This window comes from Daldinia loculata, assembly GCF_022478755.1.
Source record: "Daldinia loculata strain CBS 113971 unplaced genomic scaffold F4817scaffold_56, whole genome shotgun sequence".
Lineage (NCBI taxonomy): Eukaryota > Fungi > Ascomycota > Sordariomycetes > Xylariales > Hypoxylaceae > Daldinia > Daldinia loculata.
In genome coordinates this window covers 42,889-69,114 of record NW_026054910.1, presented here as the reverse complement: position 1 = coordinate 69,114, position 26,226 = coordinate 42,889, and the positions used below count along the sequence as shown (strand labels likewise).

Below are 26,226 nucleotides of genomic sequence, written 5' to 3'. Positions count from 1 at the left end.
GGTATAGCTGAGAAGAATTTATTTTAATCCAAGAAAAAGCTGCCAATATGCCTTATCCCGACGAGTTTGAAGGTTTCATGATTACCGAGCTAGGTAAATATAAAGACTTTAAAAGACAATCTGTAAGTCATCTCATGGACTCATATGAGCAATTTCTCAAACTGCGACTCTAACTTGATCCCTTAGTTTAAACCCAAGGTCTTCGGCGACAATGATATTGATATCAAGATTGAGTGCTGCGGTGTATGCGGCTCAGATGTGCACACAGTCACCGGCGGATGGGGAGACGCTCCAACTCCGCTATGTGTCGGCCATGAGGTCGTAGGCAAGGCGGTTAAAGTCGGGTCTAAGGTCAAAGACGTTAAGGTTGGCGATCGTGTCGGTGTTGGCGCTCAGATCTGGTCGTGCTTGAAGTGCGTGCAGTGTAAGAACGACAACGAGAACTACTGCCCGAGTCAAGTTGGTGAGTAAAACGCGGACTACGTAAGAGAAGCAAACATAATATTTACATGAAGATAGATACATATGGCGCTCCTTACCCGAAAGAAGCTGATCCGAACGAGACGATTACCCAAGGAGGCTATTCGTCGCATATCCGCGCGCACGAGTATTTCGTCTTCCCGATCCCCGACGCCATTCCGTCACACTTCGCCGCGCCAATGCTTTGCGCCGGGTTAACTGTATGGTCTCCCCTAGTGCGAGCAGGCACGGGTCCAGGCAAAAAGGTTGCGATAGTCGGGCTTGGAGGACTAGGCCACTTTGCAGTGATGTGGGCTAGTGCGCTAGGCGCCGAAGTGACCGTGATATCACACTCGCCGCATAAGAAGGACGACGCGCTGAAGCTCGGCGCGAAGCACTTCGTCTGCAGCGGGGATAAGGACTGGGAGAAGCCGCTGGCGTTCACGTTCGACTTCGTGCTCAACACGGCGGATATGACTAACAAGTTCAACCTCAGCGCATACCAGTCCATCCTCAAGGTCGGCTGTCAGTTCCATCAGGTCGGGCTGCCCAACGAGCCGCTGCAGAACGTGACGCCCAAGATCTTCATGGCGAACGGCTCGAGCATGGGGGCTAGCCACATCGGGTCCCGCCCCGAGTGCCTTGAGATGCTCAAGCTGGCGGCGGAGAAGAAGCTCTTCCCTATGGTTGAGACGATACCGGTGTCGGAGAAGGGCTGCGCGGAGGCGATTGAGAGGGTTAATAAGAATGATGTGCGCTACCGGTTTACGCTGGTAGACTACGATAAGGCTTTTGGTAGTTAAACGTCTTCGTTGAGCTATAGGGAGTGGTTGCGTTGAGTCGAGGTATTTGGGTACATGGTCTAATGGGTTGGTATAGCTGGTATGGATTATATTTATACATCGTGGAGACTTGGCTAGTCAAGTCTATATGATCGTGATTAAAATGTATATGTCGCTATTTGAGTATCCCTTATTGGCGATGATGCTTAGGTTCCTCAGATCATCTTCGTAGCATCTCCGAGGCATTGTCTTATACTACTAAAAGGGCCCGACCCATGATCCCTATTGTAGCAACTGTGAAATCGTGCTTATAATGACTTGGGAATGCTCGTGTTCAAATATGTATTTCTGACTACATCTCTATATCGACTTTGCATTGCTTGATGTTGGAATCTCTTCATGGGAGGTGACTATTAAATAGTTCCTTATGTGATAAAGAATATTGATAATTTTGTGATAGTCAAGTTGAACTCAGGTTAAACCTATAACATGGCGGGAATATGAAAGTCGTCTAAGCCGTATTATGAAAGACAATGGTTAAATACATATTAAATGCGGCTAAGTCCTCATTTTAGGCACCTATTTTAAGTAGGTAGGTATCAAGTATCTGTGGCGGTGCGAATGTTTCAAGAGCTGTTGTGGCAAGGATAAGCACTAAAATTGGATTAGACCTGCAGTGCCGCGTGCGCAACAAAATCTAACAAAATCGATGCACCAATTCAATTCAATGCACTCTTTCAATCAACGAACCGGTTGAAATGTTCAGACCTTACCAGAAGTTAGATGTGATCAGGTAGAGAGGTTCACATAACCGTTGTGATTTACTTAATTCTACTAATCTTCGAATTTGTACTTTTTGTATTCTTTATCAAATTTTTTTTTTTTTTTTAGTTATTACAACGACAAAAGTCCTTTAGGTACCGACCACAAGGAAGAAACGTTAGATCGGTTCAAAGGTCGAAGATCGAACCGGTCGCCTAGTTGCCTGGTCGCAAGCAGGCCCTTTCAGATCCTTACCCCGAACGCTACCTAGTGAGCCTAGCGAGTCTAGTTACCGCTCCGTTTAATCAATTTGTCAAGGCATAATTTCGGGTCCCCCATCACACAAACACCCCCCCCCCCCCCCCCCCCCAGCACCCCGTGGCTTGGGGGCCTCGCTATTGATTAACGCCAGATCCACCTTTAAGTCAGCCTCCTACTACTACAGTACGCCAGGGATCGTGAGGAAAGGAGTCAAGAAAAAAAATAAGTTTCACGAGAACATCCCGTTCGTAAACATCGGTGCTTACCCATTGCCACCTCAAGCACCAACAACAATCCTTTAACGGCCGAGATCAATACTTTCTAGCACGAGACTCGGTGTATTTTAGGATCGTTCATCTCACGCGACAATTCCGTCTACACCTATAACCACTTCCAACTATTTCATAACATCGAAAGAGAGCAAGGTCCTACAATAATATGTCATCGGGATTGACGAGACGTCGCGGAGCTGGCGGTGGTACCGCCACCGATGATAGCAATGGAATCAATCGGTCCAACTCTTCCTCAAATGTGCGCGACAGCGCCCCTGAAACAAGTTACGAGAATAGCGAGAACGGTCACAAGATTGCATTCGACCCGCGCGATATTAGCGAAAGCGCCGAGCGCAGCAAACAACCTAAACTGACATTGATGGAGGAGATTATATTGCTGGGACTTAAGGATAAGCAGGTATGATGAATCCCGGTTAAATATCTCTCTCACACGAGTCTTGGACGTGCTATGATGCTGATGGCGATCGAATAGGGCTACCTCTCGTTTTGGAATGATAATATCAGCTATGCATTACGTGGTTGTATCGTCCTCGAACTGGCCTTTCGTGGCCGCATTAGCATGCAAAAGGATCCCTCCAGGCGGCGATTCCCCCTCGCGGACCGGGCAATCGAAGTCATCGACGACACGCTTACCGGCGAGGTACTACTAGACGAAGCTCTGAAGATGATGAAGCAGAGCGAGAAGATGAGCGTGAGCTCATGGATCGACTTGATGAGCGGTATGCTATAGCTCCCGCGCAACCTGTCCTATATTGTCGGCTTGCTGACCGCGACTATTTACGAACAGGCGAAACCTGGAACCTCATGAAGATCGGTTATCAACTAAAGCAAGTCCGCGAGCGACTATGCAAGGGCCTCGTCGATAAAGGCATCCTACGTACCGAGAAGCGCAACTTCTTGCTCTTCGACATGGCAACTCATCCCGTGGCCGACGGCGGCGCGAAAGACGAGATCCGACGGCGCGTTAGAAACGTTCTGACCCAGCGAACTGTCGTTTTGCCTGCGTCCCAATTCCTACCCGAGAACCTCGAATTCCGTTATATCCGAACCATATCTATGGTTTGCGCCGCATACGCTGCTAACGTCTTAGAGAATGCCTTAAGCACACTGGGCCACGAGGCTCGGGAGAGGGCTTTCACGCAGACCGACGAGTTGCTCGCCGAGTACTCACAGTGGCCATTTGGCAGGAAGGCTAGCTCTACCGGCATTGGAGCCAACCTACCGCAGGTCATATCCGAGGTAAGCTCATTTTTTTTCCTTGGGGATACACTCGAGAAGATATAAGTATACTAACTATAGTTTCTAGGAAATCAATAATGGTAAAGACAAGGAGCTTCAGCTTGAGGTTGTTGCCGCCTGTTTGAGCGTCTTTACCCGCCTCGATTCGCTTCTATAGACTTTGGGTTCGCCCGCATTAATCCTTCTACTTATACGAAACACGATACGACCAGCATCCAACCTCGTCAACCTCACTCCCTGCCCTCCTGACACAAACCAATTCCCAACCCGGCATTGTTCCAACAGTGTTGACACGGTCGAGGGCGATCTTCTGGATTAGAAAAGGGGTGAGATTTAGGAACGTTTGCCACAGTGACTATGGAACTGGACTGCGAATGACACGGAGAGAGAGGGGGGAGCACACTCGGATGTGCTACTCCTCGCTAGGATTCGGATAGGAATCCCACGAGGGAAGAAAACGGGGGGAGAGGAGAGCCAGACAATCACGGTACAGGCAAGGAATGGGTCATGTCATTTTTCTCGACGGTGTTATGTTGTAATAGTCTAAAAATCATGGATTTCTTCTTTGCCCTCGGCGTTGGTCCCTTACGCTTGCTTGTAAGTCGTTTTTGCGGGATGTCGTGATTATCTATATATATACCGTCCTTTTTTATTTTTATCACGTAACTAGAGCCAGTATATTACGACCTCGGAGTATATATGTGCTTCATTACATCATTACATATCATATTAGCTAACTTTTTCGCACGTACCCTTCTCGCGTACTTATCGGTTATTCTTTTGGGTTTTACGTCTATTTGCCCTTGCGCAAACGCTCCTTCCACCCGCCCTTCTCGTACAGCCATATCGCTTCTATAGCAAACACCCTTGCGCTGCGGTGCCCTCTACCCTCCTCGGTTCCCGCCTCCTCGTATAAACTGCGCATGACGGCGCCATCCTCTACATCCGCCCAGATACCTTGAGCGACGGCGGCGTCTGCCCCGCCAAATTCGCCGCGCCCGAGCCGGTACAGAATGCGACCGAGAGTCTGGTATGCGACACACCTCTGGCCCGGAACGGCGCTGCGGCATAGGCGCGCTAGCTCGCGCACCGTGTACCCCGCAGCCTCGGGGGCTTCGCCGTGGTGGTGTAGGCCTTTAGTCACGGGGACGGCGCGCGCGATCCGCGGCGGGAGTAACGAACCCCGGAAGTCGAAGCGCAGCACGGAGACAGGGAGGGAGTCCTGCTGTGGATGGTACGGGCTGTCGTAATCGGCGGGCGAGTTGGGCGTCGGCACGGGCGCCATCCAGGCTAGCTTCGAGGGGTCCGCGGGTAGGCTTGGGAAGTACTTCTCGTGGAGCTTTTGGAGGAAGTCGGGGTCGTGCGGGTCTAGGTCCCCGGGTTGAGGGGGCTGCGGCCAGTGCGGCTTGGTTGGTGTTTGTTCGGGGTCGGCGGGTTCTTCCGAGGAGGGATTCTTTGCAGCGTTGTTGTTAGAAGAGAGTTGTGAGGCGGGTGTCGGTTTTGTCTCTGGAATTGCTTTTGCTTCTTCCTCTTCCTCGTCTGCTACTGAAGCCCATCGTACACGTTTAGAGCCAGTCGTAGTGGTTGATTCTGTCCCGCTCTGTTCTGTCGGTTTCTTATCGGGATTATTGCTATTTGATTGAGCGGATGCATCTTCCATCACTATCTCGGGAGGATCTTGCGTCGGCTTTGCATCTGAGGAGGTATCTTGTGAGGTAGAATTAGGGTTATCGAAAGGTGAGGGCCCATTGGATTCGTCCAAGTTGGCGCGTTTGAGTAGCATTTCGAGTATAGAGGGATCTAGGCCGTTGAATAGTTCTTGTCTGGCCGCCTCTATCTCTTCTGGTGACATCGATGCCAACCTGTCATTATTTTCGCGGTCTATGCTGTGCTGCTCGTTCGACTTGAAATCTTCGCCTGGTCGCGTTGTCTGTTGCGCATCTTGACTCGGTGGGGAAAGAGGTTCTTTCGACCCCGTCGTGAAAACATTCGGCTTGTCTCCTTTTGGCTTGCCTCCTTCTGGCTTTGTGGCCTGTCGCTTTTGCTTGAAGGCTGAGATGCGAGTTCGTTTCTTATGTTCTGGGAACCCAGTCGTAGTCGATTTAACCTGAGGGAAGCTTGGTGCTGTCGGTTCAGTCACTTCCTTCTCCTGAATATCCGTAATCAAGAAGTTCATGGCTGCTGGTGGCGTCCCGTAACGGCTTGGTCAAGGAAATAATAGAAAAGGACTTGAAAGGATATTTGTTTGCGACAAATCTATAGAGGGTTAGAATCATATTTTCAATTGATGCGTTGACGTAACAGCCACTCAGCCCCTCTAAGTTTAGTTCCTGTCCTTGTGGCTGGTACATCTATGTATACATCTACCTCTAACTAGCTGCATGGATAGTGCAGCGCTAGCCGTGATGCCCGACTTGGAAATTCTAGAAATTCCAGGAGGAAGCGCCGACTGTCGCTTAGCAGGCCAATGAGACGTCATCGGCCCGCGTTTCATTACAACTGGTCCGGAACTTGGGCTGAAACTTAAAAAAGGTACGTACTTGTCGGTTATGAATTGAAGCTTTACTTTTGACGGGTATGTACAAGTAATTACTTAAGTTGTCATAAGTGAGTTTAGTTATTAGAGAAAACTTTGCTTGATTGTTTGTCATATTTTATTAGGAAATTCGAAATTCATACATACCTTTTTAAGATAGCACGGCTATTGAAATGACCAACTTATATGAGTAGCACTTATAGGATTAATGATGCATGTAGCAACGTTTAGTTGAACTTAATAATTATGTGAGTCATAAATATACCACGCACGTTAGAAAGATGAGAAGAACTGCGTGTTCATTGAGGAAATTAAAACTTACGCCTTTGCTTTGTACATACTTTAGGTAAACAATGCAGCGCAACCCCCACCTAAGTAGAGTCGTATGTAATAATTATTGTAAAAGGGGCGGAAAAAGAAAATAAGGTAGGTACTTGCCAAGCTTTATTCAATTCTTTCTTTAGGTATGTTATAGAAACCAACAGCCCCGTTTGATAATTTTATAAGCATAAATGACAATTAAAAAATTCTCATGTAACAATATGCAAGTCCTTTATAAAATATGTACAACATTAAAGTATAGTCTAATAATAGGCGTGATGCACGTTTTTGCTAATCCCTGCTCAGCGTGTTTATCTTAATAAAGCAGCATTTTGCATTGTCTATGACCTAATAGGACCTTATAGGCCCTTGGAATTGTCGCGGCTATCTTGCGTTAAGCGTTGTAGTGGGTCCTGTGAGACGTTAAAAACTGAAACATAGGTACGTACCCCGCGGTATCTCTTCAATCCGCAGTTCGGCGGAGAGGACTGGAGGCTCAAGCTGCATGAAATTGAGCAGTTCCCCACCCGCCCTGCCTTTTTTAAGTTTGCCGACTGCTCGGCTCATCCAACCCGGGTCCTACCCATTCAAGGAAAGTACACTTCTGCAGCTGTACCTGACCATCTATCCTTTGAGCTACTTGCTTCAGGTGAGACTTCCCATACTGACGATAGTAGGTGATACTTCCCACTATACTTCCCACTATGCTATCTGTTGTATACCTTGGTAGGTATACATTCAATGACGGAGCATTTGATAATATCGGCCGATGAAACCCCACACTTACCCTAACGAACAATTCCCGTCGGGTACAGTATTCAACCCAGTACCAACAGATAGATACTTATTTACCTAAAGTTGGAAGTAACTGATTTTCCGTATACGATGTATGATTGTACCTCGAACGCCCACCCCAGCCACGCCTGGAACTTTTAGCTTGTCCATATCTAACGTAGGTATATATGTAAGTATCTCAAATGGCTATGCAATCCGATCCTTCCTTTCTAGCTAAGGTTCCAGTGTACCGAAAACCTCTCCCTGGTGGGTTACTTCTTATTTTATGTGTTTACTTGCCTATCAAGAATACATCCTTAAAGGGCCGAACCTAGGGCCACCTCATCAATGTGAACTATCATACGCCCCTCCTTGTTTTTCCCTTTTTTGCCCTTTTCTCGTTGATTCCCTCTAACACATAACACACTACACTACCTAACTTAGGAGGTAATTAGTACATGTTACAATTATCAAGGCCCCATCGTCATCTTTAAGCTTAGGCCAAGTCACCCACCCCCCGTCGGATGACAATTCGCGATCTGATGCCTATGCGCCTAATGTGTTCTTCCCTCCCCCCCCCCCCAATTGTCACGGTTCCCCTTGAATTCCCAGTTGTTCCAATGACACCCCCAGGCTTACCTAGTTCCGATCTTCTAATTCGATTTTTTAATAATAAAATTTCCCACGCAACTTTCATTTCTAGCTAGTTAGCCAGGCCCCGATTTTTCTCGCCTTGTTGGAGAATACATAATTCCCAATTCCAAAAAAATAGTAGCCATCCCCATCCCTCCCGCAATCTTCCAAAAACTCGCAATTCTCCCCCCTTCTCCCCTACTTTTTCTTCACAACAAAGATGATGTCCAAAAGATAATTTCATCTACATCCATCACTTTATCGCGACTTTTCATTCTCTTATTTACGTCATCTTGTGCATCTAAATTTAGTGCACCCTACCCGATAAGTTTCAGGGTCTACTGTCTACATAATCACGACTTTTTTCAAGGACAAAGTTCGGTTCACCGAGCTGCTTGCGCAACCTCTGCGCGATCTTCGTGAAGTTATTCAGACCCGGACTCTAGCTCCTACGGCGCACCGACCACACGATTTTGAGGTCACGTTACTCGATAGTATGTACTCTGGTACAACACACTCCACTAAGACTTTACCACTTACCTTTTTTGAACCAATAGTTAATCTGGTGCAGTCGTTTTCGCGTACCTGCTTTACAACCTTAGCTATAGCTGGACCCACGTGCGTCTATTCGCCTATTCGTCTATTCGTCTATTCAATAGCGGTCATCAACGCTATACCTCATAGCATTGTCGCCAACCCGTAAAGACGTTATTATTGGCCAATGCGCACTTGACTTCGAAAAGGAAGTTTATACAATTGCGAATTTGTTTCCACAACTGAAACTTTAACCATTCGCAAGTACAACTTATCAGATAAATACGGTTCATTTGTTTTGAAAGCCTTTTATTTGGTCGGACTTTTTTATTCACCAAAAACAAATCTGTCCGTGCACTATCCTTAGCTCTAATTCATCATCAAGTAGAGTTTTATCAATATTTGGTGTCTCAGATCGGGAATTTGTCTAGAGATCGCCAGGATGGCTGGGGGTTCTGCCAACGCCCCGGCTCGATTTAGTTCTTCGCCGGAACTGTCTGATCCCCCTTCTATGTTATCAGGACCTGGATCAACAAACGGAGAAAACAGAGCAAAGAATGGAGAACTAGATGAAATTGTGGTGGACCCTACTACTATCAGATATGATGGATCGGGTCAGCCCATGTTAACCAAAGATGGATTACCGAGGAGAAAGCCTGGCCCGAAACCCGGGACGAGGATCAACAAGCGAAATAGTACCAATCCCGAAGAAGGGGAGAAGGTTAAGCGAATACGGAAGCAAAAGGACCCTAACGCACCGACTGTTTCGAGAAGACGTAAGGGAGTATCTCTCGAGGGCGAGGCGAGCGAACCAAGATCTCGCGCTACTAGTGTCAGTGGTGGTGCAAATACCGGAACTGCGGTATCACGACAGACCAAGATCACCGAGATGGCCACGACTCAGACTCGGTTGGAACCGCTTCCTCAAAGGGAAGTAAAACGTGATAGTATGCCCGGATCCATGTCCAGCATTCTGAATAACGACCCCGAACCCCTACAATTCCCTCGTCAATCACAGCAATCACCACAGCAGCAGCATCAACAACTGACACGGCCCAGTGCTCCGTCACGGACGAGTGGTACTAACTACGACCCAATTCGCTCATCGAATTATGACCCCATACGAGAGACTATGGTCACACATACCTATTCCAACCCGATGAGCGGATCTCCTCGTGGACCTACCACCACAAATGCCATCAATCGCGCAAGTGCATCGCCTTCGATCGCTAGTCTTGTTGACCCACCTGTACCGAATATTATTTCGCCTGTTCCATCTCATACTTCTTTTGTTCAGAGCACACAATCCCAACCGCCTTCTCAGTCTCAACCGCGCATTCATAAGGAATCCAGCTCGATGCCGGAGTCTCCTAGTCCTTTCCGCAAAGACTTTATACCTCCGCCCGCACCAAAGCCGCCCACGACTGAGGCCAAGGAGGGTAAAGAGACCAAAGAGGCTAAGAAGCCTGCGTCAACCCTTGCACATGCGATTACCTCCAAAATTGAGATTCGTCCGACGTCTATCACTACGATTGGTGCGGCCGGTACGAAGAAGACGTCACCCAAAAACCACAGCACCACATCGTCGTCACCTCGCATCAATGCCATCAAGGATACGCTCGCCCCCCCTCTCCCAAGCGGGCCTGAGCGTTCCATCCTGGACTTTGGTAAAGCGGAACCCGGATGTGAATTTAATGCTCCATCGATCATCCTCAATGTCCCTCTCAACGGGGAAACAAATAAATACATCAACTTCATGCGAATGGCCGAGGATCAGTATGGTTGGGAAGCCCTTCATCCGCGCCAGGCTGAACTTAAAGCGCGTAAGGCCCGCATTGCCGCCGCATCTGCCGCATTGGCCCAGAATGATTCCAGTCGTGAGGGGGATGAGATGTCAGTTGACGAATCAGAGAATGAGGACTCGAATGTCGAAATGGGCGGCACGAGCGGACCGGACAAGGCCGCCGACGACAAGCCTGCAAAGAAGAAGAGGCATTTCAAAGAAGACGAGTATGATAAGGATGATGATTTTGTTGATGATTCGGAAATGCTCTGGGAGGAGCAAGCGGCGGCCAGTCGGGACGGTTTCTTCGTCTACTCCGGTCCCTTAATACCGGAGGTGGAGAAGCCTGAATCTGGACGGTACGTTCATCACCTATCTGTAGTGGCTCGAGTATACTAATTTGATGCAGTGGCGAGGGTCAACCCAAGCGAGGACGTGGATCACGAGGTGGTCGTGGCGGCACTCGTGCGACAACTACAACCACAGGACGAGGTCGCGGAGGAGGCCCCGGGTCCCGAGGAGGCGCAGTGAGAAAGCCACGAATGACGAAGGCCGACAAAGCTCAGATGGACCGCGAAAAGGCGGAACGTGAGGCGGCCTTTCTAAAATCGACGAACGGCGGATCATATAATGTTCTGCACCCCGGCAGTCCCCAATTTGCAGGCTTGTAAGCGAGGTCTAAGAGGTCTAACTTAGGAGAAATCTGGTATTGAGTAATAGGGGCAATGTAATATGTACACACGCGACATTGATATGATCGCCAAACAGCAGGCATGGTCTTTGAAGGATTCATGCGCAGGGGCGATGCTAAAGCTACGGTTTGTTTTGATACCACGATGTTCTTGACGCGTGTCAGGGGGTTAGGATTCCGGCGTACGCTTAGTGACTTCGGGTGACTAGATTTGCTTCGGCTCTAGAAGTGTATACATCGTTTTAATTGCATGAATCAGTACTGTGGTGATCTAAATATTGGATCATGAGCTTCGTTTTCCGTGTGCCTGTCATCTCGGAATGATGAGTGTTTTGTTTTGGTAAGGGGGCATCCCAAATTCTAGGTTAGTAAGTAACTGACCTTGTTCTTCAGGCCCGTGTTGATTGGTCCGACCTGAATCGGCTCCCCGCCATCTCATTAGTGGATTAGATCCGCCCAGGATGGAAGCCCGAAGCACGCACAAGGTGGACTCCGGCCTCGAGGCGCGTGCAATATGTCTCCTAGCTTATGGAGGGCTAGGTGGCATAAGAAGTGTTTCGCTTGTAAGCCCTATACGTTATCGGCAGTATACGGCTTTCGCCAAGGCCTGCTCGTATTTATAAGACAGAGACGCTCGCCCATCTCTTCCCTCCGGCCCCTTTTCTCCTTTTCCTTCCTTCTTGCCCTATTTTTCTTCATTACCTACCTGGCTTCCTAGCAATAACTTCTACTCAGTTCCTACTCAGGATTATCACTTATTAGGATGGCTTCTTCTCATCCCCTTTCCGCGACATCCTTGTTTTCGCTAAAGGGTTGGGTCGCTGTCGGTTGGTTTTTCACCCCCTTTTTCTAGCTTCCCCTCTTTTACTGATTTTTCCACGCAGTGACGGGCGGGGGAACAGGTGTCGGACTGAGTAAGCCCCTAATTTCAATTTCATTCCCCCTATTCCTTCGTTTAGCTTTCTAGTCGCCTAACGCGTACCTTTCTAGTGATCACTCAGACACTGGCTGCCAATGGAGCCAAAGTCTACATCACCGGGCGCCGTGCAGACGTTCTAGAGACAAGTGCCCGCATCCACGGTTCACCAGAGAGGCTGGGCCCTCTTGGGGGTAGCATCGTTCCTATTGTCATGGACATTACGTCGAAGGATAGCGTTAGGGGCGTCGTTGCTGAGATCACGCAAAAGGAGGGTTTCGTTAACGTGTAATACCTCGCAACTTCAACGGTCGTTACCTCTCTAATTGCTCTCTCAACAGTCTCGTCAACAACGCGGGTATCTGGGCAGGAAGGCCCACCGCGAAAGCGGAAGACGGGCCTGAGGTTTTTAGCGAGGCCATACTGGCCGAAAGTAATGAAGACAACTGGCAGAAATGTACAAGACAGTTCCCTCCCAACCATCATCAGGAATCTTAGTATGATTAACCATTTGATAGCATTTGATGTCAATTGTACCTCACAGTACTTCGTGGCGGCTGCGTTCCTCCCGCTCCTCGCCAAAGCTGCATCCGGTCCGACCGGAAGAGTTGGAAGCGTGATCAATAATAGCTCGGTGGGCGGAATTCTTCGAATGTCAGTACAAATACTCGAGTTACATCGTCAGATGTAAACAAGGGGCTTCTAAACTAACAATGATGATACTTGCCACAGGTCGCAGAACTGCCAGTTCTCATACAATGTAAAACATCATTCTTATATCTGTCCCACCTCTAGGCATAACTAATGAGTGGCAGGTCACTAAAGCCGCGTTCTTACACCTAACGCGCCAGATGGCGTTCGAGTTTAGCCACGAGAAGATCAATGTTCGCGTGAATGGCCTTGCGCTCGGTAAGTACCTGTCTTTCCACTGCCTTTTCAATTTACGATTGAGTTTAATCATACTAATATGACAAGGGTACTTCCCATCGGAGATGACGACGGGCGAGTCCAATGACGAGAACGAGAGCACAGCTTCAAACGAGCGTTTTGCGCTCTTCATGAAAAGCATGGGCGCTGAGAGGGTCAAGCGCATGGGAATGCCGCAGGAGCTTGCGAGCGTAAGTTGACTTATTCTCTTCTGTTATTTATTTGAACATTCCCTTTCGGCTTAGCAGTACATACAGGACACGAGTAATGAGTTAAGGTCACTAATTGATGATCCATTGGTTGATAGGTTATCCTTATGCTTGCTACGAACGACTTTGTCTGGGGTACCGTCTCGATTGTCGATGGCGGCATGGCTCTGACTGTCCCCGGAAATATGTAAAGCTATGGTGGCTTACAGTTACACGTTACTCATTTTCGGAGCATTCTACAGTTATTGCTTTGGTAACTTATCAAATACACAAAAGTATTCATTATGATGTTTCTCATTTCCGAACTCATTAGAATTCGTCTTATTCCCACTATTGCACGAATCTATCTTACAAAGGAAAAGTCGATACCTAGTTTGGCAAGGAGAACCGGTTGGCGTTCCGATACAATATTTGCGTATCAACACGATCCTGTATAGCTAATATAGCTACTAGAGATAATTCTTAGGGGCGAACCCCTTTTTCGGCGATTCATCGCTATCGACTAAGACGCTCTCTTAAAGGCTGTTCACTGCTTTCGCATGATCGTAGACCAGAGTCTGCGCTTCTTCATCGTCTAGGTAGATGGTGAAGCCGTCGTTATGGTTACGACCATAGGAATATCCCGAGAAGCCGTATTGCCAGTACAAGTCAGCCATACCTTCTTCTAGCATAATCTTCTGCCAGCCCCCTTCGACCTCCAACCTCGTCGCGTTTACGGCAGGGATTCCGTTCTGCTCGCGCACCTCGGGCGTCATCCAGCCGTACTCTTCGTGGACCACCGGTTTATCAGCCTTCTTACCCGCGGCTGCGTGATCACGGATCCATTGGTCAGCCCAGGCGACAGTCTTAGTCCACCAGTCGGGGTAAGTGTGGAACACGCCGAAGTCGATGTTGGGCAATGCCAAGTTGGCGTCGAAGTCACCGCCGTCAGAACCATTATAGGCCCAGTCGTCCGACTCCCGGTTAAAGCCACCCTCTCCACCCCATGTTACTAAGTGGTCAGGGTCTAAACTCTTGACGAACGTGCTCATCTCATCGATCCATGAGGTTAGCGTGTCTGCTGTGCAGTTACCACTGACGGGCAGGTTGCGCACGGCGTCGGCACCGCAGCGCGGTTCATTGGCCAGCTCCCAAGCAAGGATAGTCGCGGAGTCTTTATAACGCGTAACAAACTCCTTGGTGTATCGCTTATATGCATCTTTAATTTGAGGTAGCCGGTAGAACTAAAATGTTGTTAGCGTCGTATACATATCTCAACAAGTCCGAAGAGTACTTACATCATCATGGTACTTCCCGCCAAGGTTAATAGTAAAGACGTCCATACCACCGTAGTCGGCCCAGTTATTAGTGAAGGTGACAATGAGTTTGATTCCGACCTTAGTGGCGGCATCGACTACCTTGTCAAACTCGGTGATGTTGACGGTAGAAGTGCCATTGGCCCACCATTGGAAAATAGCATTGGTCGCACCCGCTCCCTCGCCACCATACTGCGGTAGACCTTGGGGATCATAGGTGGCATTCTTGTCATTAAAGCCCCAAGTGCGGAATACTTTTAGGCCGGCATCCTTGGCGGCAGCAAGTCCGAGTTCGACATCAGTTGTGTTCTAAAGCTATGATTAGAGTAAGTCTCTCTGGAAAGGAAGGTAGGTTACGCACGCTATCAAAGGGGAAATAGTACGCGTTACTCCCGGCAAAGTTGAAGTCTTTCCCATCGAGTTGGAACTTGCCTCCTTTAACGGTGACAAAACCCTCGGGAACAGCTCTACCCTTAGTTTTACTTAAGGGGCCTGCGTAGACTCCTCCGCTTGCGAGCAGACCGAGCGACAGAAGACTTGACAAAGTGAGGACCATATTGACAATCGAACCGCTCAGTATAAAAACCACACGTAGTCATTGTGGACGGCCTGATGTTGTCCAGCATAAGGTACTTATGTATTTCGTCAAGGGGCCCCTTTCCCCAATTCGGGTATTTCCGTTTTAGGGAAACGGAGGCCTTTAAACCGCGTTACTACATAGGATCCCGCTAATTGAGCCTCTTGGTAACATTGACAACCCGCGCCGAACCACTTAGAGACGGCCGTTTCTGTGTTATTATACGGGGACCACGGCATTTATTGTTTAACACAGCAGCTCGAAAGTCTGTTTAGAGATTTGGTCTTGGTGTTGGAGACTCGGAAATCAGGTCCGTTTGTGGAGAAGTGAGAACATCGCGGGATTATATGCCCCGAAGCTTTGAACTTATGATTTCATCATATCATAACTCTGGCATTAGCTCATTAGAGATAGAAAGATAATTACTAATACATAATTTTACACTTGGCAACACAGATTTCATTATTTATAGTTATAGATTCTAGAAAGTGGCTATGCAAATATGTAATATGCTCAAAAAAAGGGGCTAGGGTTTCTCTATTATATACTTGAATTGTCTTAATCTATTATGTACCTCTTAATGTATTGCTATGTGAAATGGGAGATTCAATTTCTATATTTGTCAGAACTAGCAACTAATTATTTAAATAAAACCATATTATACACCAGATAGTATATACATGTAGATTTCATACGCACTTTACTTGTCTATACCTTGTGTTCATGCACCAAGGGTATCCCTTTATCGATAAAAGGTAGGAGGATCTGTAGGTCAAGTGGGGCCGATCTTGCATCTCCACTCAACTCCGGGCAATCCGGGTCTCTATATCTTTGCCGTGTTAGTGGAGTAGTTTATCTCCCCGAAACAAAAATAGAAGGGCTTATTATCATCTACCATAATAAGATCTTGTAATTACATTATAGAGCCAACATTCCGTGGTATAAAACCTACTAACTTAGTAGTAGCTTAGAGAAGTTACGTGGCTTACAATTGATCACGATAAGTTCATAAGGTTTACCTAAGTAACTACATATGAGGAACTCTTTATATTCTTTAAAGTCAATTAATGGTATCTTTTTGAGTTACATACAGTGTGATATAATTAACGCTTACATGAATACCTAGGTACTTAATATGACATTTGACCGTCTCATAGTAAAGATATCCTCTATGAAGATTCTATGCTAGGAGACAGCTCTAAGTATCATCTACATGATACAGCTATCAAATGTGATACAAACAAGACTTGGTTTGAGTACCTTAGGTAATACATCCTGTAAAGCTGTGACTGACTTGTCGATTACCTACATGTAGGACGATGGATTATTAGGTAGTACATAGGTACAAGTACATTCATGTAACCTTAGTGCAGTGCATATGTATTTCTTATCGATAATGACGCCACCCCCACAAGAACAGGACAATGCCTCATATGGTAAGTCCCTTATAGAAGTGCCAAGATTTTGTAGTTGATAAGGCAAGCGATAAACTCCGCACTAAGAAAAACTTCCCACCAGCAAAAACTAATTCTTGCTCCATCCAATCAAGACTCGGCCTCATCTGCTTTTTGCTGTAGCCCAAGGCGCCAGGCGTTTCTAACACTGGTACAACTGCTGCGGGCAACCGACTTTTTTAATTTTTTAACCTTAAACTTTTTCTTCCATCTACCAATCTCCATCACCCAATTTTAACGAAATCAATCACTCCAACCTACCTTCGTTTGTCGACTCGATAAATACTACCGGCAGTAAGAAGTACTGAGGATCATTCTACTTGATCTCCTAGTTTAATAGGCATTATGGAGGATTCTTCGTTGAAGGTTGGTTAATCCAACAACCCGACCTGTATCGCCGACAGGATATCGCGTGCTCTTGAAGAATGATAACCGACACCTCAATACATAGGAGCGTCTCCTCAATTCACAGAAGTCCTTCGATGGACTCTTGTCGTTAATACCTGCTAGAATGTATTATGGAGAAGACACGACCGTAAGTCGCACTCCGTAGCAACGCACTTGACTTATTCCCATTACTTATCATTGCGCAGGACCAATGGAAACGGAAGAAGCAGACCAAAGCTGAGGCGGCCGCTGCCCGACGTAATAAGCTCGATCCCGACAGCGCGCTAAACCGAAGTGTCAAGGAAGTTATGGATGAGCAGGCGTTGAAAAAGCGGAAGCGCAATCAGATGCAAGATGGGGATGACGATGAAGACTGGTCTGATATGGAAGGAGTTGAGACTGAGAAGCCTGGTGAGGGCTTAAAGAGGAAAGCGGCACAGGATGCCAAGAAACAGAAGAAGGTGAACGAGGAGCAACCCGAGCTAAGCGAAAAAGAACGGCGGTTGCAAGAGAAGAGAGCTGCGCGAAAGGAACGAAAGGCGGAACGACAACAGCTAAGAGAAGAGGAGGCGGCCTTCCAGAGACAAACTATTAAGGGTGTCAACAAGATCAAGTTAGGGTCTAGAGAAACGAAGACCAGCTCAGCGCCAAATGGTGATATCAAATCCGCCGACGCTAGCACCGAGACTGACGATGAGCAGCCAGAGGCGGAAGAAGAAGAAGTTGATGCCTCGGACGTCAAGCCCCTTGATGTTTCTGGTCTCGCTGACGCTACCCAAGAACAAAACTCGGTCTCTGCCCCCTCGCCCCCTCCATCGGAACCCCAATCCCCCGTCTTCGACACTAACGGTACGCCCGCCGACTCAACCGGCCAAGCTCCAAGTACAACAACGTCCGTATCATCCTCCGCCCCTGCTGAAAAGCCAAAGCATATCAAGATCCCCCCTGATACCACCGCTCTTCGGGCTCGTCTCGCGGCAAGAATACAAGCACTCCGCGATGCGCGAAAAGCCGATGTTGATGGAAAGCCTATACGTACACGTCAGGAGCTGATCGAGGCGCGACGCCAAAAACAAGCGGAACGAAAAGCACACAAGAAAGAGTTACGGCAAAAGGCTAAAGTAGAGGAAGATCTTAAGCGTGAAGAGGCTTTAGCATCTGCTCGCAACTCTCCAGGCAGCATTCTCAGCCCAGCCATCGATCTTGAGAACAATAACTTCTCCTTTGGCCGAATTGGATTTGGTGATGGCTCTCAATTATCCCATGACCTCTCGCACGTTCTCAGTGGCGGCAAGAAGAAGGGCCCATCGGATCCTAAGACAGCCCTTGAAAAGCTAGAGAACCAGAAGAAGCGGCTGCAAGAGATGAACGAAGATAAGCGAAAGGACGTTGAAGACAAGGAGCTTTGGCTTACTGCGAGGAGACGTGCAGAAGGCGAGAAGATCAAGGACGACGAAAAGTTGCTCAAGAAAGCTGTTAAACGTAAGGAGACGACGAAGAAGAAGAGCGAAAAGGAATGGTCAGCGAGGAAAGAGGGTGTCGCCAAGGCAATGAAGGACCGACAAAAGAAGCGAGAGGAGAACATCAGGAAAAGACGTGAGGAGAAACTCGTGGGCAAGAGTGGCAAGAAGAAGGGGGCTAAAAAAGCTAAGAGTAGAGCAGGGTTTGAGGGTTCGTTTATAGGTGGTGGGAAGAAGAAATAAGTTATTACGCGATCGGTCTATGCTTAGATGGGACTTACCGTCTTACCCTTTACTCCCTTTACATAGGGTCTTTTGCATCATGTATATAGTGTGCTTCAGGCAGACCAGCCAGTTGGCGTATCTGGGTTATCCAAACGTTTTCACACCCTGTAGCCTCGATGTCCCTATTGTAAAAGCTATCGAGGACTGCAATCTTGTTTCACTTGACTAGAGGATGCGAGCAAGTGAGAACTCGGATCTATTGACACAAAGAAACACGAACCTAGTTGAGACTGGATCGTTGATTTAGCTAGGGCCCCTTTGTCCTAGATGTCTTGGTGGTCAAGTGACAAATCCGGACGCTGACCTCAAGTTCTAATACTTTCTAACGTCGTGCTTTTAGCCGTATAGAGACACCTACTAACAACTTCTTCAAATTCAAGAGCCAAGCGCGTTTTCCTGAAAGACAAACTGGAGGTCTTTAGAGAAGTAACCACAGGGATATCCGGAGAAATGTATATTATAAAGCGGTTCACATACGGGGGTTCGGCGTAAGTAGTTTCTAATTAGATTTTCTTGATGATTTCATGTAGACGCTCAAAATAGGGGTAGATATACATCAACTTCCAAAACGGTATCAAGGTCGTAGGATATTGACAATATCTTATGGCCGCGCAGGTAACAAACAATAAATATCTCCTCATTTCATAAATCTATGCATTAGGCGGTATTATGTAAAACTTAAGTTTATCGCCACTTCTTGATATCAATATGGTAAATGTGAACGGCTTGGCCCGGCTCAGGAACTAGTTATGACGCCTTATTGTGGTTGCTTTGAACAAGCTGTTGTTCTTTAAAAACATAGCTGAGGAGAGCACATCTTTTTGTAAGGATGGCTGTTCTATACTTAGCTACCTAAGCTAGTTCTTTATGTAGGTACCTAGGCACATAGTATAAGCATGAGCTAGGTACCTAGGTAGTGCTTCCAGAGACATCATCAACTTGAACTAGTAGCTTGAAATACCCGCTATCATTGACAAATCTTCCGTCTTAATCGTAATACTACCAATCACATCCGCAAAACTCACCCTTTAAGCAATACTGGTATTACTATACTCCCAATACGTCAATTCTCTTACATTATTGGCATACTGCTACGATCATCGGAATGGCATATCAAAATTGATAACTGTGATAACTGTTGGAAAATGGTTCAATTACTATTTTCGTTATATATAGAAAAAGAGATCTCGATAGCTTTGAATGTTTATCGTATTGAGACTGTATGAGCACATATTCTGTCAGACTCTCGCGTTCAAGGTTCGGTGCGTTTAAGTACCTGTCGACATCTTGGTGGTGCGCGAATTGTATGTCTTCTATCTATTTTGACATATGCGGAATTGATGACAGGTTCGAGTCATATATAGTCTTTGTTAAAATCGATCAATCGCTGAGTTGATCTCGATATGCGTGATCATTGGCCAATCGCAGTGGATATACCTTTCATTGTCCTTTGTTTTACCTCACCGGAAGGCTTCCGGTGAGTTCTAATCATCTTTACTAGGCTCGCAATTTAACACTTATTTATTTGCCGGTCTAGAATCCGTAGGAATTCTAGAAGGTCTTTGTTGAATCGGTCTAAAGAGTATAACGGTGATGTTATAGCGCTATTGTTGACTCTAGAGGTAAGTCTAGAGCTTCATTGCTATGAGGTTGAATTCGGCCAACTTATGTTTACCTCTACCCTCTTAATTTGAAATATCCCTTCCGACTTCAGCCTGAATCCTTCAAGTTCGAAGTACACATGATCTCAAAGTTGAACATCATGGAAAGGAGAAGTTTACCTCATATAAGTGGTACAGGACTAGCCATATATATTGTAACGATTATAATGGCTCTGATCTCATCTATCGTTGTATCGCTTAGAATATACATCCAATGCTCTGAAATATCGTTCTGGTGGGATGATGGTTTGATGTTGGCCGCACTGGTTAGTATTTTTATATTTTAAAGATCTAGCATATTACTTGATCTTATTAACAAGATAGTTATAGATGATATATATTGCTAATATTGGACTTGCTTGTAGAAGCTTACAGTACGGCGTCGGCACCCCCAATGTGAATATTCCCATGTCCATGCAGGTCGAGGCTAGCAAATACATGACTATTTGGTCACTATTATACGAATCATGCCTTTTCATTGTCAAGGCTTCTATCTGCTTGACTATATTTCGGTTGAGAAAGCCCACGAGATACATCCGCTTCACGATCTATATTCTCCTCCTAGCGAGCTTTGCATCATTTCTCGATGGCGTCATAGGTCTCTTAACTCAATGTACCCCCGTTGAAGCTATTTGGGACAAGAGACTCATGAAAGATGGCAGGGGAACATGCAAAGATAAAGATACCATGATAGGCATCATATATACTACTGCGATTATAACGATCGCGACTGATGTGGCATGTACTGTTTTACCGGCAGTCATGATGTGGAACACTCAACTCAAGTTGAAAAAGCTACTAATTAGCTTGCTTCTGTTATTCGGGCTGCTTGCTTCTGTCTGCACGGTAATCCGGGTGTCTGATATTCAAAAGGTTACGAGCGACGGCAAATATTGTGAGTTGCATGACAACCCCTATTTACAGCTCGATTACTGTGCGGTTCTAATTTGTCGTAATGTATAGTCTGGACCTTGAGAACTGTGCTGTGGTCGAACATCGAAACGGCCATTGGTATCATCGCAGGGTCGATGCCAGTACTGCAGAAGATTGTTCTGAGCCATCCTATGAAACGAGAGTCGATCACATCATCTAAAGCTCCCGGCTCAGCGCCCTCCCATAGCGCACCCAGAAAGCCTCAAAGTAACCGAGAAGACTTCGGTAATCCGTTCGACGTCGGCTGCAATATCACAACAGTGTGCGCGAGTCGTCGTTCTCGTGATTGGGACCGCATGGAGAAGGGGGATAACTTGCCCTTTATTCGTGCCGAGTATACTTACGAAGTTACGCGATCAGATTTCTCCCCTGAGATGGTGGAAGTGTAAAACGCCATAGTAAAAAGTCGGACATGGTTTGGAATAGTTTATATTAACAGATGATTAAAAAGTATTTATACGAAGTTGTCTTTTCGGATCATCTTAATAGGAGGGTCGCAAACTATGATCTAGTTCCAGAAGGGATGGAACTGTGCCGAAATGACTGGTTCCGTGGTTTGTCTGCGCTCTGAAGTTCAATTTATTATATTTGATGTGATTAAATAACGTTACCAATTTTATTTTCCATTATTTCGTACTAACATCCACGTTTCCTATCCTATTGTAATTCGAATACGTCGATGTATCACTAGGATCGCCGAGCCATTCGTATTCGACAATGTTCACGTCGCTATCCTTCTGCCCTACTAGGCAATATATCCTCCGAGCGTGACTGGCAACAATTATCCCGCGGTCTTTGCAATCTGACAAATCGCCAACTTCTTGATCCACCGTAGTCCAATTATCTCCTTTGTAATATGTCAACTGGACTCCATCATCGGTAGTGGGGTCCATGGTCAAAACCTGGAAGCCCAGCGGTTCGGGCCAGTTGGTGCTCGTCTCGTTGAAGCCTGTCGAGAAGGCAGCAATCGCGGTTTTAGGTCCTATATCCCGCCCTAGGTAGTGCCCTACGTACCGACCATCTCCATTTACGATCTGAGATAGTGCACTAGTAATAGAGCGGTAGAAAATATTCATGCTCCTGTGGCCGTCTATTGTCGCAGCGGCTGCGTGTGCCTGGACAAGAGACGCGTTCTCGGCGGGCGCCGATATGTCAACCTGAATGACATTCGTGTTACTAGCCCATCCGCTGGTGTCATTCTGGTAGCTAGCTTCTCTTATTCCATCAGACGTCTGCCAGTAGAGATATGTGTATTGGTTGCATAATTCGCACTGCTTTCCGTACGAGACGAGAGACGATCCAGCGGTAGAAATATAACTATTTCCGGCTTTTGAATCTACCCAATTTGCAGTTGGGATGGTTGACTGTGTCGAGATGCCCTTGTCATTATTGTATGTTAGAGCCTTAATTGTAGCTAGACCGCCGCTGTCGGGAAGTTGCCAGTATATGTGTATATCGCGTCTCTAGAGTAAGTATTAGCAATTTGATTCGCTCAATATTCTTGTTATGTTTAATTCCTCACCGTATTATCGTACGCGAACACATCAAGTGACAATGAGGTTCCCTTCCTAACGCTATCTAAACCCAGATTATTCGTCTTGCCATCAACTACCGGTGATACCACCCAGCTTTTATGCGACGAGTTCCATGCTGACAAGTAAATGGCCTTATTATTTAATTGGTAAGCCACTAGATAGTTATCATTTCCAAACTCGTCTGTGAAGTTGGCGGTCGCGAGGTTGGTGTTAGCGAACAGAGCGGTCTCGTCGTTCTGCGAAGCCGCCGGATCCTGACTACTACTGCTCGAGTCTGAATTGGAATTGGAACTACTATCCCTTCTTGTTACAACACCAGCAACAACTCCTGCCACAATTGCTACAATAGCAATCACAGCTCCGATAACAACAGCCCAAAAAATCTTTCGCTTCATTCCACATATCCTGGGTTCTGGCGCATCTAGCGCTTTCTCCGTCTCCGGTATGAAAACTGGTTCTGGAAGGGTGCGGTCTATATCTCTTTTGGGAGCATCGCCAGCAACACCAACGACCTCGGGATAGTTAAAATGTTCGGTGGCATTCTGATTGACCTCCGGAAACTGTGCGGCGTGGGTCGTCTCGGCATATTGATTTCGGGTATGCGCTTCGGTGTCTACTTCTAACGTGCTATATTCGTAGTTATCCCTTGGGGAAGTCATGATTTTTTGGAAAGGCAGGCGGACTGGTCTGTCGGAGCCGTACAAGATACATTGACCATGTGACGTTGAATCGCGACTGATCAAAGTAAAAGGAGAAGACGAGGTAGGATCCAAGATGAAACTAGTGAATAGTATAAGTAAGCGGCTTGTCAGCCCTGCCGAGCACGGTCTCAACTTGACGCCTCTTCCACGAATAGAAGGTCGGGGAGATTATGGTCTGACCCTGTTGATGTTCCAAATAAGGCAAAAATCCTCGTGTGGATAGCAATTCCGCATTAGTGACATATCGGCTTCTGGGCGGTGCTAAGACTAGGTACTGGGGTGCTGGATACGCCAAGGATGATTCACTAGACCGCAGTCGAACTAGCCAAACATTTTAATAGGCTGATACCAAGGAAGGATTCTCAGGCTAGGAGCATTAATAACGCGTAGGGGGAAAAATCAGGCGTAATAATACTAGTATGATATTATTAACTTTTAGGAGCACCAAATCCCCCCCAGAGCGCTTATTAGAGATCGACAGTACCCTATCAATAACTGGGTATGAAACCATTTTGTGGCTGGAGTGCTGCTACGGACACAGCAGCTATCTGGGGCGAACTTGAGAACGGTCTGGATGACGGGTTAATAGACGCCGTGGTGGTATTATGGTGCCCGGGGGAAATGGTATAACAATACGGCTTACCTTCTCTTGGTACTGAATTAGAGACTCAACCTTTTGGCCGATAGATATATAGAATAGACTAACAATAGACTAACAAATATACAACTTATTAAATATAACTAGTTAGAAATTTAATAGTTACACGGCATTCAAGCTAGGCCGAATAATTACTTAAACTTTCGCCTAGAGGGACCTATGCGGCGGCACTAGTAACTACGCCACGAAGATACGACCAATTACGATTCAGTTGTATTCCTCATTGGGAAAGCTCAAATAACCTTAATTAGTGGTTCGGATCGATTCATATACATAAGAGTATACAAGAGATACATATGTCGGTAGTTAGTGGAGACTAATTGGACTTTGCTTGCATCAGATATTAACCTTTACGAGGTACGATCCCAGTATAACAACAGACTATGAGAGAGACTCTCACATCACGAAACTTCCACCTCAATCTCGACCCCATCGTTAGACTCGCTCACAACCGTGACTTTGATACCCCAACCTGGAACAGTATATGAACTTGTCCCTCTCAGGGATAGTGGTGCATCGTTCAACTTATCGCCTGCGCAACCACTCGATCCAGGGGTTGCATCTAACACCCGAACAGGGCCTTCTCCTGTCGCCGTCGTTGTTGAGACCATGTAAAGTAGTACGCCAGTTGAACAAGATGCCGAGTCGAGGCCGCCAGCTGAGCGTAATTCTGCCACCAATACGTCTGTGCTGCTGTGCTTGATGACCACGGCCTTAGAGCCTCCTGGATTCTCTAACGGAGTCAATGTGTGCGTCGTTGAGCCCGTTTCCGCGACGCAGTCAATTTGCCCATCAGATAACCATCCCAGCCGCCACTTATCCCACGCAAAATAATCAGGACTCGGTCCACTACGCGGGTTCGATCTTAGTTATAGGTACTGCTTTAATTAGGTATCTTTGCACAAATTCGACTCTTACCTAATAAGTCCCATCAAATCCCATCCTCCTATAAACAAGCCAGTTGCGCTTCCGTTGAAGGGGTAGTAATCGGGTAAACACATTGTGTGGCCCGTCTCGTGGTTCAAGACAAGGTACTTCCAAGTTTTATATGCGTCTAAGCCGAATGTCACCGACTTCTTAGCAACATATGCTCCGCCGCGAGTCATGACATCACCCATAAATGTAGGCGAAAAAGATATGGCGGCGGCGTTAGCAGTTGGGACGACGTACAGCACATCAGTAGGCGGGATGACCTTTCCATACGCATCTAACGCATCTTGTATGTACGTTTGATGCATTTCATAACTGAGGCCGCGCTGCCATCCGTAAGAATCTGCCTTAGCAGGCATCCGATAGAAACGCGACGTATCAGCAGTGACATTTAGCGTGAGCGCTCCGTATGACGACGTGGCATACCATTCTGCCGCTGCTGGTAAAAAGAAGTCGTACAGGCTCTGAGGGGTTTCGATGGCGGTTTGATCAGCAAAATCGACGAAGATCATGAATGCGCTCAGGGTACCAATGCTGGGAGCGCAGTTCAGCTCGTATCCGAATCCTGCACTGAGGTAAACATTGCTATTGGCGGCCAATTTGCACGCCGATATATCTGATCTAGAGTGAGGGCGAGTATCCTTTGCCGAAGCGAATGGTAAGATCAATGCTATTATCGTATACCATGCTGCCATCCTTAGCGTAGTTTCGAGCAGCCGAACAGCATTTACCATTGTACCTTAGATATAGTATTCTGGTACTCTGGTTATGAAGATCAAGAACCACATAGTTTGAATGAGCAGAGTGCTGTTTTATATAAAACAATTCGTTATCTAGAGTCGTTGATACGACTGTTACCTCCCCAGAATGGAATATGCGGGGGACACTGGTTTAAGTATAGCTCTTTGATTTCATGCCTGCAAGTCTTATCTAAAGGCATAAGAATATTTCTCAAGCGTGAAAATATGGGAGCGGTTGATGTTCCCTCGGTCGACATTTAGCCGAGTCATATGCCCATTCAAAACAATTAAGGTAAAAGATAGGATAGGCTAGTCTGCTTAGAATAAAATCAAATGATTAATACGTGTCTTGGACTCTTTAAGCAACATATAGGGGTTCGCTATGGCCTTAACCCATCACATCTATACCTTTTAAGCATTCTTCTAAAGTTTATGAGGTATCTTGATTTAGTAATTAATACCCGGCTTTTACCTATTATCAATTCACACT

At 46.7% G+C, this 26,226-nt stretch overlaps 10 protein-coding genes across 10 annotated transcripts; 6 read left to right on the top strand and 4 right to left on the bottom strand.

Moving 5' to 3' along the window:
* Window positions 1-47: 47 nt before the first annotated feature.
* Window positions 48-1,262, top strand: F4817DRAFT_319190 (GroES-like protein; the record flags this gene model as incomplete). The annotated part of the gene is made up of 3 exons (XM_049301024.1): window positions 48-122; window positions 187-463; window positions 520-1,262. The coding sequence occupies 3 exons, from the start codon at window positions 48-50 to the stop codon at window positions 1,260-1,262; spliced, it is 1,095 nt and encodes a 364-aa protein (XP_049155770.1).
* A 1,107-nt stretch (window positions 1,263-2,369) lies between these two features.
* Window positions 2,370-4,523, top strand: F4817DRAFT_347885 (Golgi phosphoprotein 3). Its single transcript, XM_049304614.1, has 4 exons — window positions 2,370-2,954; window positions 3,030-3,276; window positions 3,345-3,796; window positions 3,864-4,523. The coding sequence occupies exons 1-4, from the start codon at window positions 2,703-2,705 to the stop codon at window positions 3,951-3,953; spliced, it is 1,041 nt and encodes a 346-aa protein (XP_049155769.1). The 5' UTR covers window positions 2,370-2,702; the 3' UTR covers window positions 3,954-4,523.
* On the bottom strand, window positions 4,524-6,156 carry F4817DRAFT_347884 (uncharacterized protein). The gene has a single exon (XM_049304613.1). It carries the CDS (start codon window positions 5,970-5,972, stop codon window positions 4,590-4,592), a length of 1,383 nt encoding a protein of 460 aa, XP_049155768.1. The 5' UTR covers window positions 5,973-6,156; the 3' UTR covers window positions 4,524-4,589.
* A 2,880-nt stretch (window positions 6,157-9,036) lies between these two features.
* F4817DRAFT_361050 (HPC2-domain-containing protein) lies at window positions 9,037-11,048 on the top strand (the record flags this gene model as incomplete). Its single annotated transcript, XM_049306352.1, has 2 exons — window positions 9,037-10,736; window positions 10,787-11,048. The coding sequence occupies 2 exons, from the start codon at window positions 9,037-9,039 to the stop codon at window positions 11,046-11,048; spliced, it is 1,962 nt and encodes a 653-aa protein (XP_049155767.1).
* A 482-nt stretch (window positions 11,049-11,530) lies between these two features.
* Window positions 11,531-13,473, top strand: F4817DRAFT_229530 (NAD(P)-binding protein). Its single transcript, XM_049298902.1, has 9 exons — window positions 11,531-11,895; window positions 11,953-11,982; window positions 12,059-12,272; window positions 12,326-12,441; window positions 12,503-12,638; window positions 12,717-12,744; window positions 12,800-12,893; window positions 12,960-13,102; window positions 13,219-13,473. The coding sequence occupies exons 1-9, from the start codon at window positions 11,832-11,834 to the stop codon at window positions 13,309-13,311; spliced, it is 918 nt and encodes a 305-aa protein (XP_049155766.1). The 5' UTR covers window positions 11,531-11,831; the 3' UTR covers window positions 13,312-13,473.
* A 61-nt stretch (window positions 13,474-13,534) lies between these two features.
* On the bottom strand, window positions 13,535-15,402 carry F4817DRAFT_229551 (glycoside hydrolase family 5 protein). The gene is made up of 3 exons (XM_049298903.1): window positions 14,777-15,402; window positions 14,398-14,724; window positions 13,535-14,343 (listed from the first exon to the last, which is right to left on the bottom strand). The coding sequence occupies exons 1-3, from the start codon at window positions 14,969-14,971 to the stop codon at window positions 13,636-13,638; spliced, it is 1,230 nt and encodes a 409-aa protein (XP_049155765.1). The 5' UTR covers window positions 14,972-15,402; the 3' UTR covers window positions 13,535-13,635.
* A 969-nt stretch (window positions 15,403-16,371) lies between these two features.
* On the top strand, window positions 16,372-18,955 carry F4817DRAFT_347880 (SURF6-domain-containing protein). The gene is made up of 3 exons (XM_049304612.1): window positions 16,372-16,812; window positions 16,898-16,981; window positions 17,040-18,955. The coding sequence occupies exons 1-3, from the start codon at window positions 16,792-16,794 to the stop codon at window positions 18,534-18,536; spliced, it is 1,602 nt and encodes a 533-aa protein (XP_049155764.1). The 5' UTR covers window positions 16,372-16,791; the 3' UTR covers window positions 18,537-18,955.
* A 1,451-nt stretch (window positions 18,956-20,406) lies between these two features.
* Window positions 20,407-21,561, top strand: F4817DRAFT_367895 (uncharacterized protein; the record flags this gene model as incomplete). Its single annotated transcript, XM_049307184.1, has 3 exons — window positions 20,407-20,505; window positions 20,570-21,134; window positions 21,203-21,561. The coding sequence occupies 3 exons, from the start codon at window positions 20,407-20,409 to the stop codon at window positions 21,559-21,561; spliced, it is 1,023 nt and encodes a 340-aa protein (XP_049155763.1).
* A 209-nt stretch (window positions 21,562-21,770) lies between these two features.
* Window positions 21,771-23,575, bottom strand: F4817DRAFT_229498 (uncharacterized protein). Its single transcript, XM_049298901.1, has 2 exons — window positions 22,695-23,575; window positions 21,771-22,635 (listed from the first exon to the last, which is right to left on the bottom strand). Exons 1-2 carry the CDS (start codon window positions 23,364-23,366, stop codon window positions 21,799-21,801), a joined length of 1,509 nt encoding a protein of 502 aa, XP_049155762.1. The 5' UTR covers window positions 23,367-23,575; the 3' UTR covers window positions 21,771-21,798.
* A 707-nt stretch (window positions 23,576-24,282) lies between these two features.
* F4817DRAFT_347876 (M6 metalloprotease) lies at window positions 24,283-25,925 on the bottom strand. Its single transcript, XM_049304611.1, has 2 exons — window positions 24,985-25,925; window positions 24,283-24,915 (listed from the first exon to the last, which is right to left on the bottom strand). The coding sequence occupies exons 1-2, from the start codon at window positions 25,728-25,730 to the stop codon at window positions 24,468-24,470; spliced, it is 1,194 nt and encodes a 397-aa protein (XP_049155761.1). The 5' UTR covers window positions 25,731-25,925; the 3' UTR covers window positions 24,283-24,467.
* Between the last annotated feature and the right edge of the window lie 301 nt (window positions 25,926-26,226).

Bases quoted from the DNA above. Each gene is read 5' to 3' on its own strand.
- F4817DRAFT_347876 (XM_049304611.1), bottom strand. From the start codon at position 25,730: ATGGTAAATGCTGTTCGGCTGCTCGAAACTACGCTAAGGATGGCAGCA. The intron at 24,916-24,984 runs GTAAGAGTCGAA...GAACCCGCGTAG, and splicing joins GATTTGATGGGACTTATTAG to TGGACCGAGTCCTGATTATT.
- F4817DRAFT_347884 (XM_049304613.1), bottom strand. From the start codon at position 5,972: ATGAACTTCTTGATTACGGATATTCAGGAGAAGGAAGTGACTGAACCG.
- F4817DRAFT_347880 (XM_049304612.1), top strand. From the start codon at position 16,792: ATGGAGGATTCTTCGTTGAAG. The intron at 16,813-16,897 runs GTTGGTTAATCC...CTCAATACATAG, and splicing joins TGGAGGATTCTTCGTTGAAG to GAGCGTCTCCTCAATTCACA. The intron at 16,982-17,039 runs GTAAGTCGCACT...ATCATTGCGCAG, and splicing joins ATTATGGAGAAGACACGACC to GACCAATGGAAACGGAAGAA.
- F4817DRAFT_229498 (XM_049298901.1), bottom strand. From the start codon at position 23,366: ATGACTTCCCCAAGGGATAACTACGAATATAGCACGTTAGAAGTAGAC. The intron at 22,636-22,694 runs GTGAGGAATTAA...TACTTACTCTAG, and splicing joins TGTTCGCGTACGATAATACG to AGACGCGATATACACATATA.
- F4817DRAFT_229530 (XM_049298902.1), top strand. From the start codon at position 11,832: ATGGCTTCTTCTCATCCCCTTTCCGCGACATCCTTGTTTTCGCTAAAG. The intron at 12,442-12,502 runs GTACAAGACAGT...ACCATTTGATAG, and splicing joins TGAAGACAACTGGCAGAAAT to CATTTGATGTCAATTGTACC. The intron at 13,103-13,218 runs GTAAGTTGACTT...ATTGGTTGATAG, and splicing joins TGCCGCAGGAGCTTGCGAGC to GTTATCCTTATGCTTGCTAC.
- F4817DRAFT_347885 (XM_049304614.1), top strand. From the start codon at position 2,703: ATGTCATCGGGATTGACGAGACGTCGCGGAGCTGGCGGTGGTACCGCC. The intron at 2,955-3,029 runs GTATGATGAATC...GCGATCGAATAG, and splicing joins TGGGACTTAAGGATAAGCAG to GGCTACCTCTCGTTTTGGAA. The intron at 3,277-3,344 runs GTATGCTATAGC...ATTTACGAACAG, and splicing joins ATGGATCGACTTGATGAGCG to GCGAAACCTGGAACCTCATG.
- F4817DRAFT_229551 (XM_049298903.1), bottom strand. From the start codon at position 14,971: ATGGTCCTCACTTTGTCAAGTCTTCTGTCGCTCGGTCTGCTCGCAAGC. The intron at 14,725-14,776 runs GTGCGTAACCTA...TCATAGCTTTAG, and splicing joins ACTATTTCCCCTTTGATAGC to AACACAACTGATGTCGAACT. The intron at 14,344-14,397 runs GTAAGTACTCTT...ACAACATTTTAG, and splicing joins GCGGGAAGTACCATGATGAT to TTCTACCGGCTACCTCAAAT.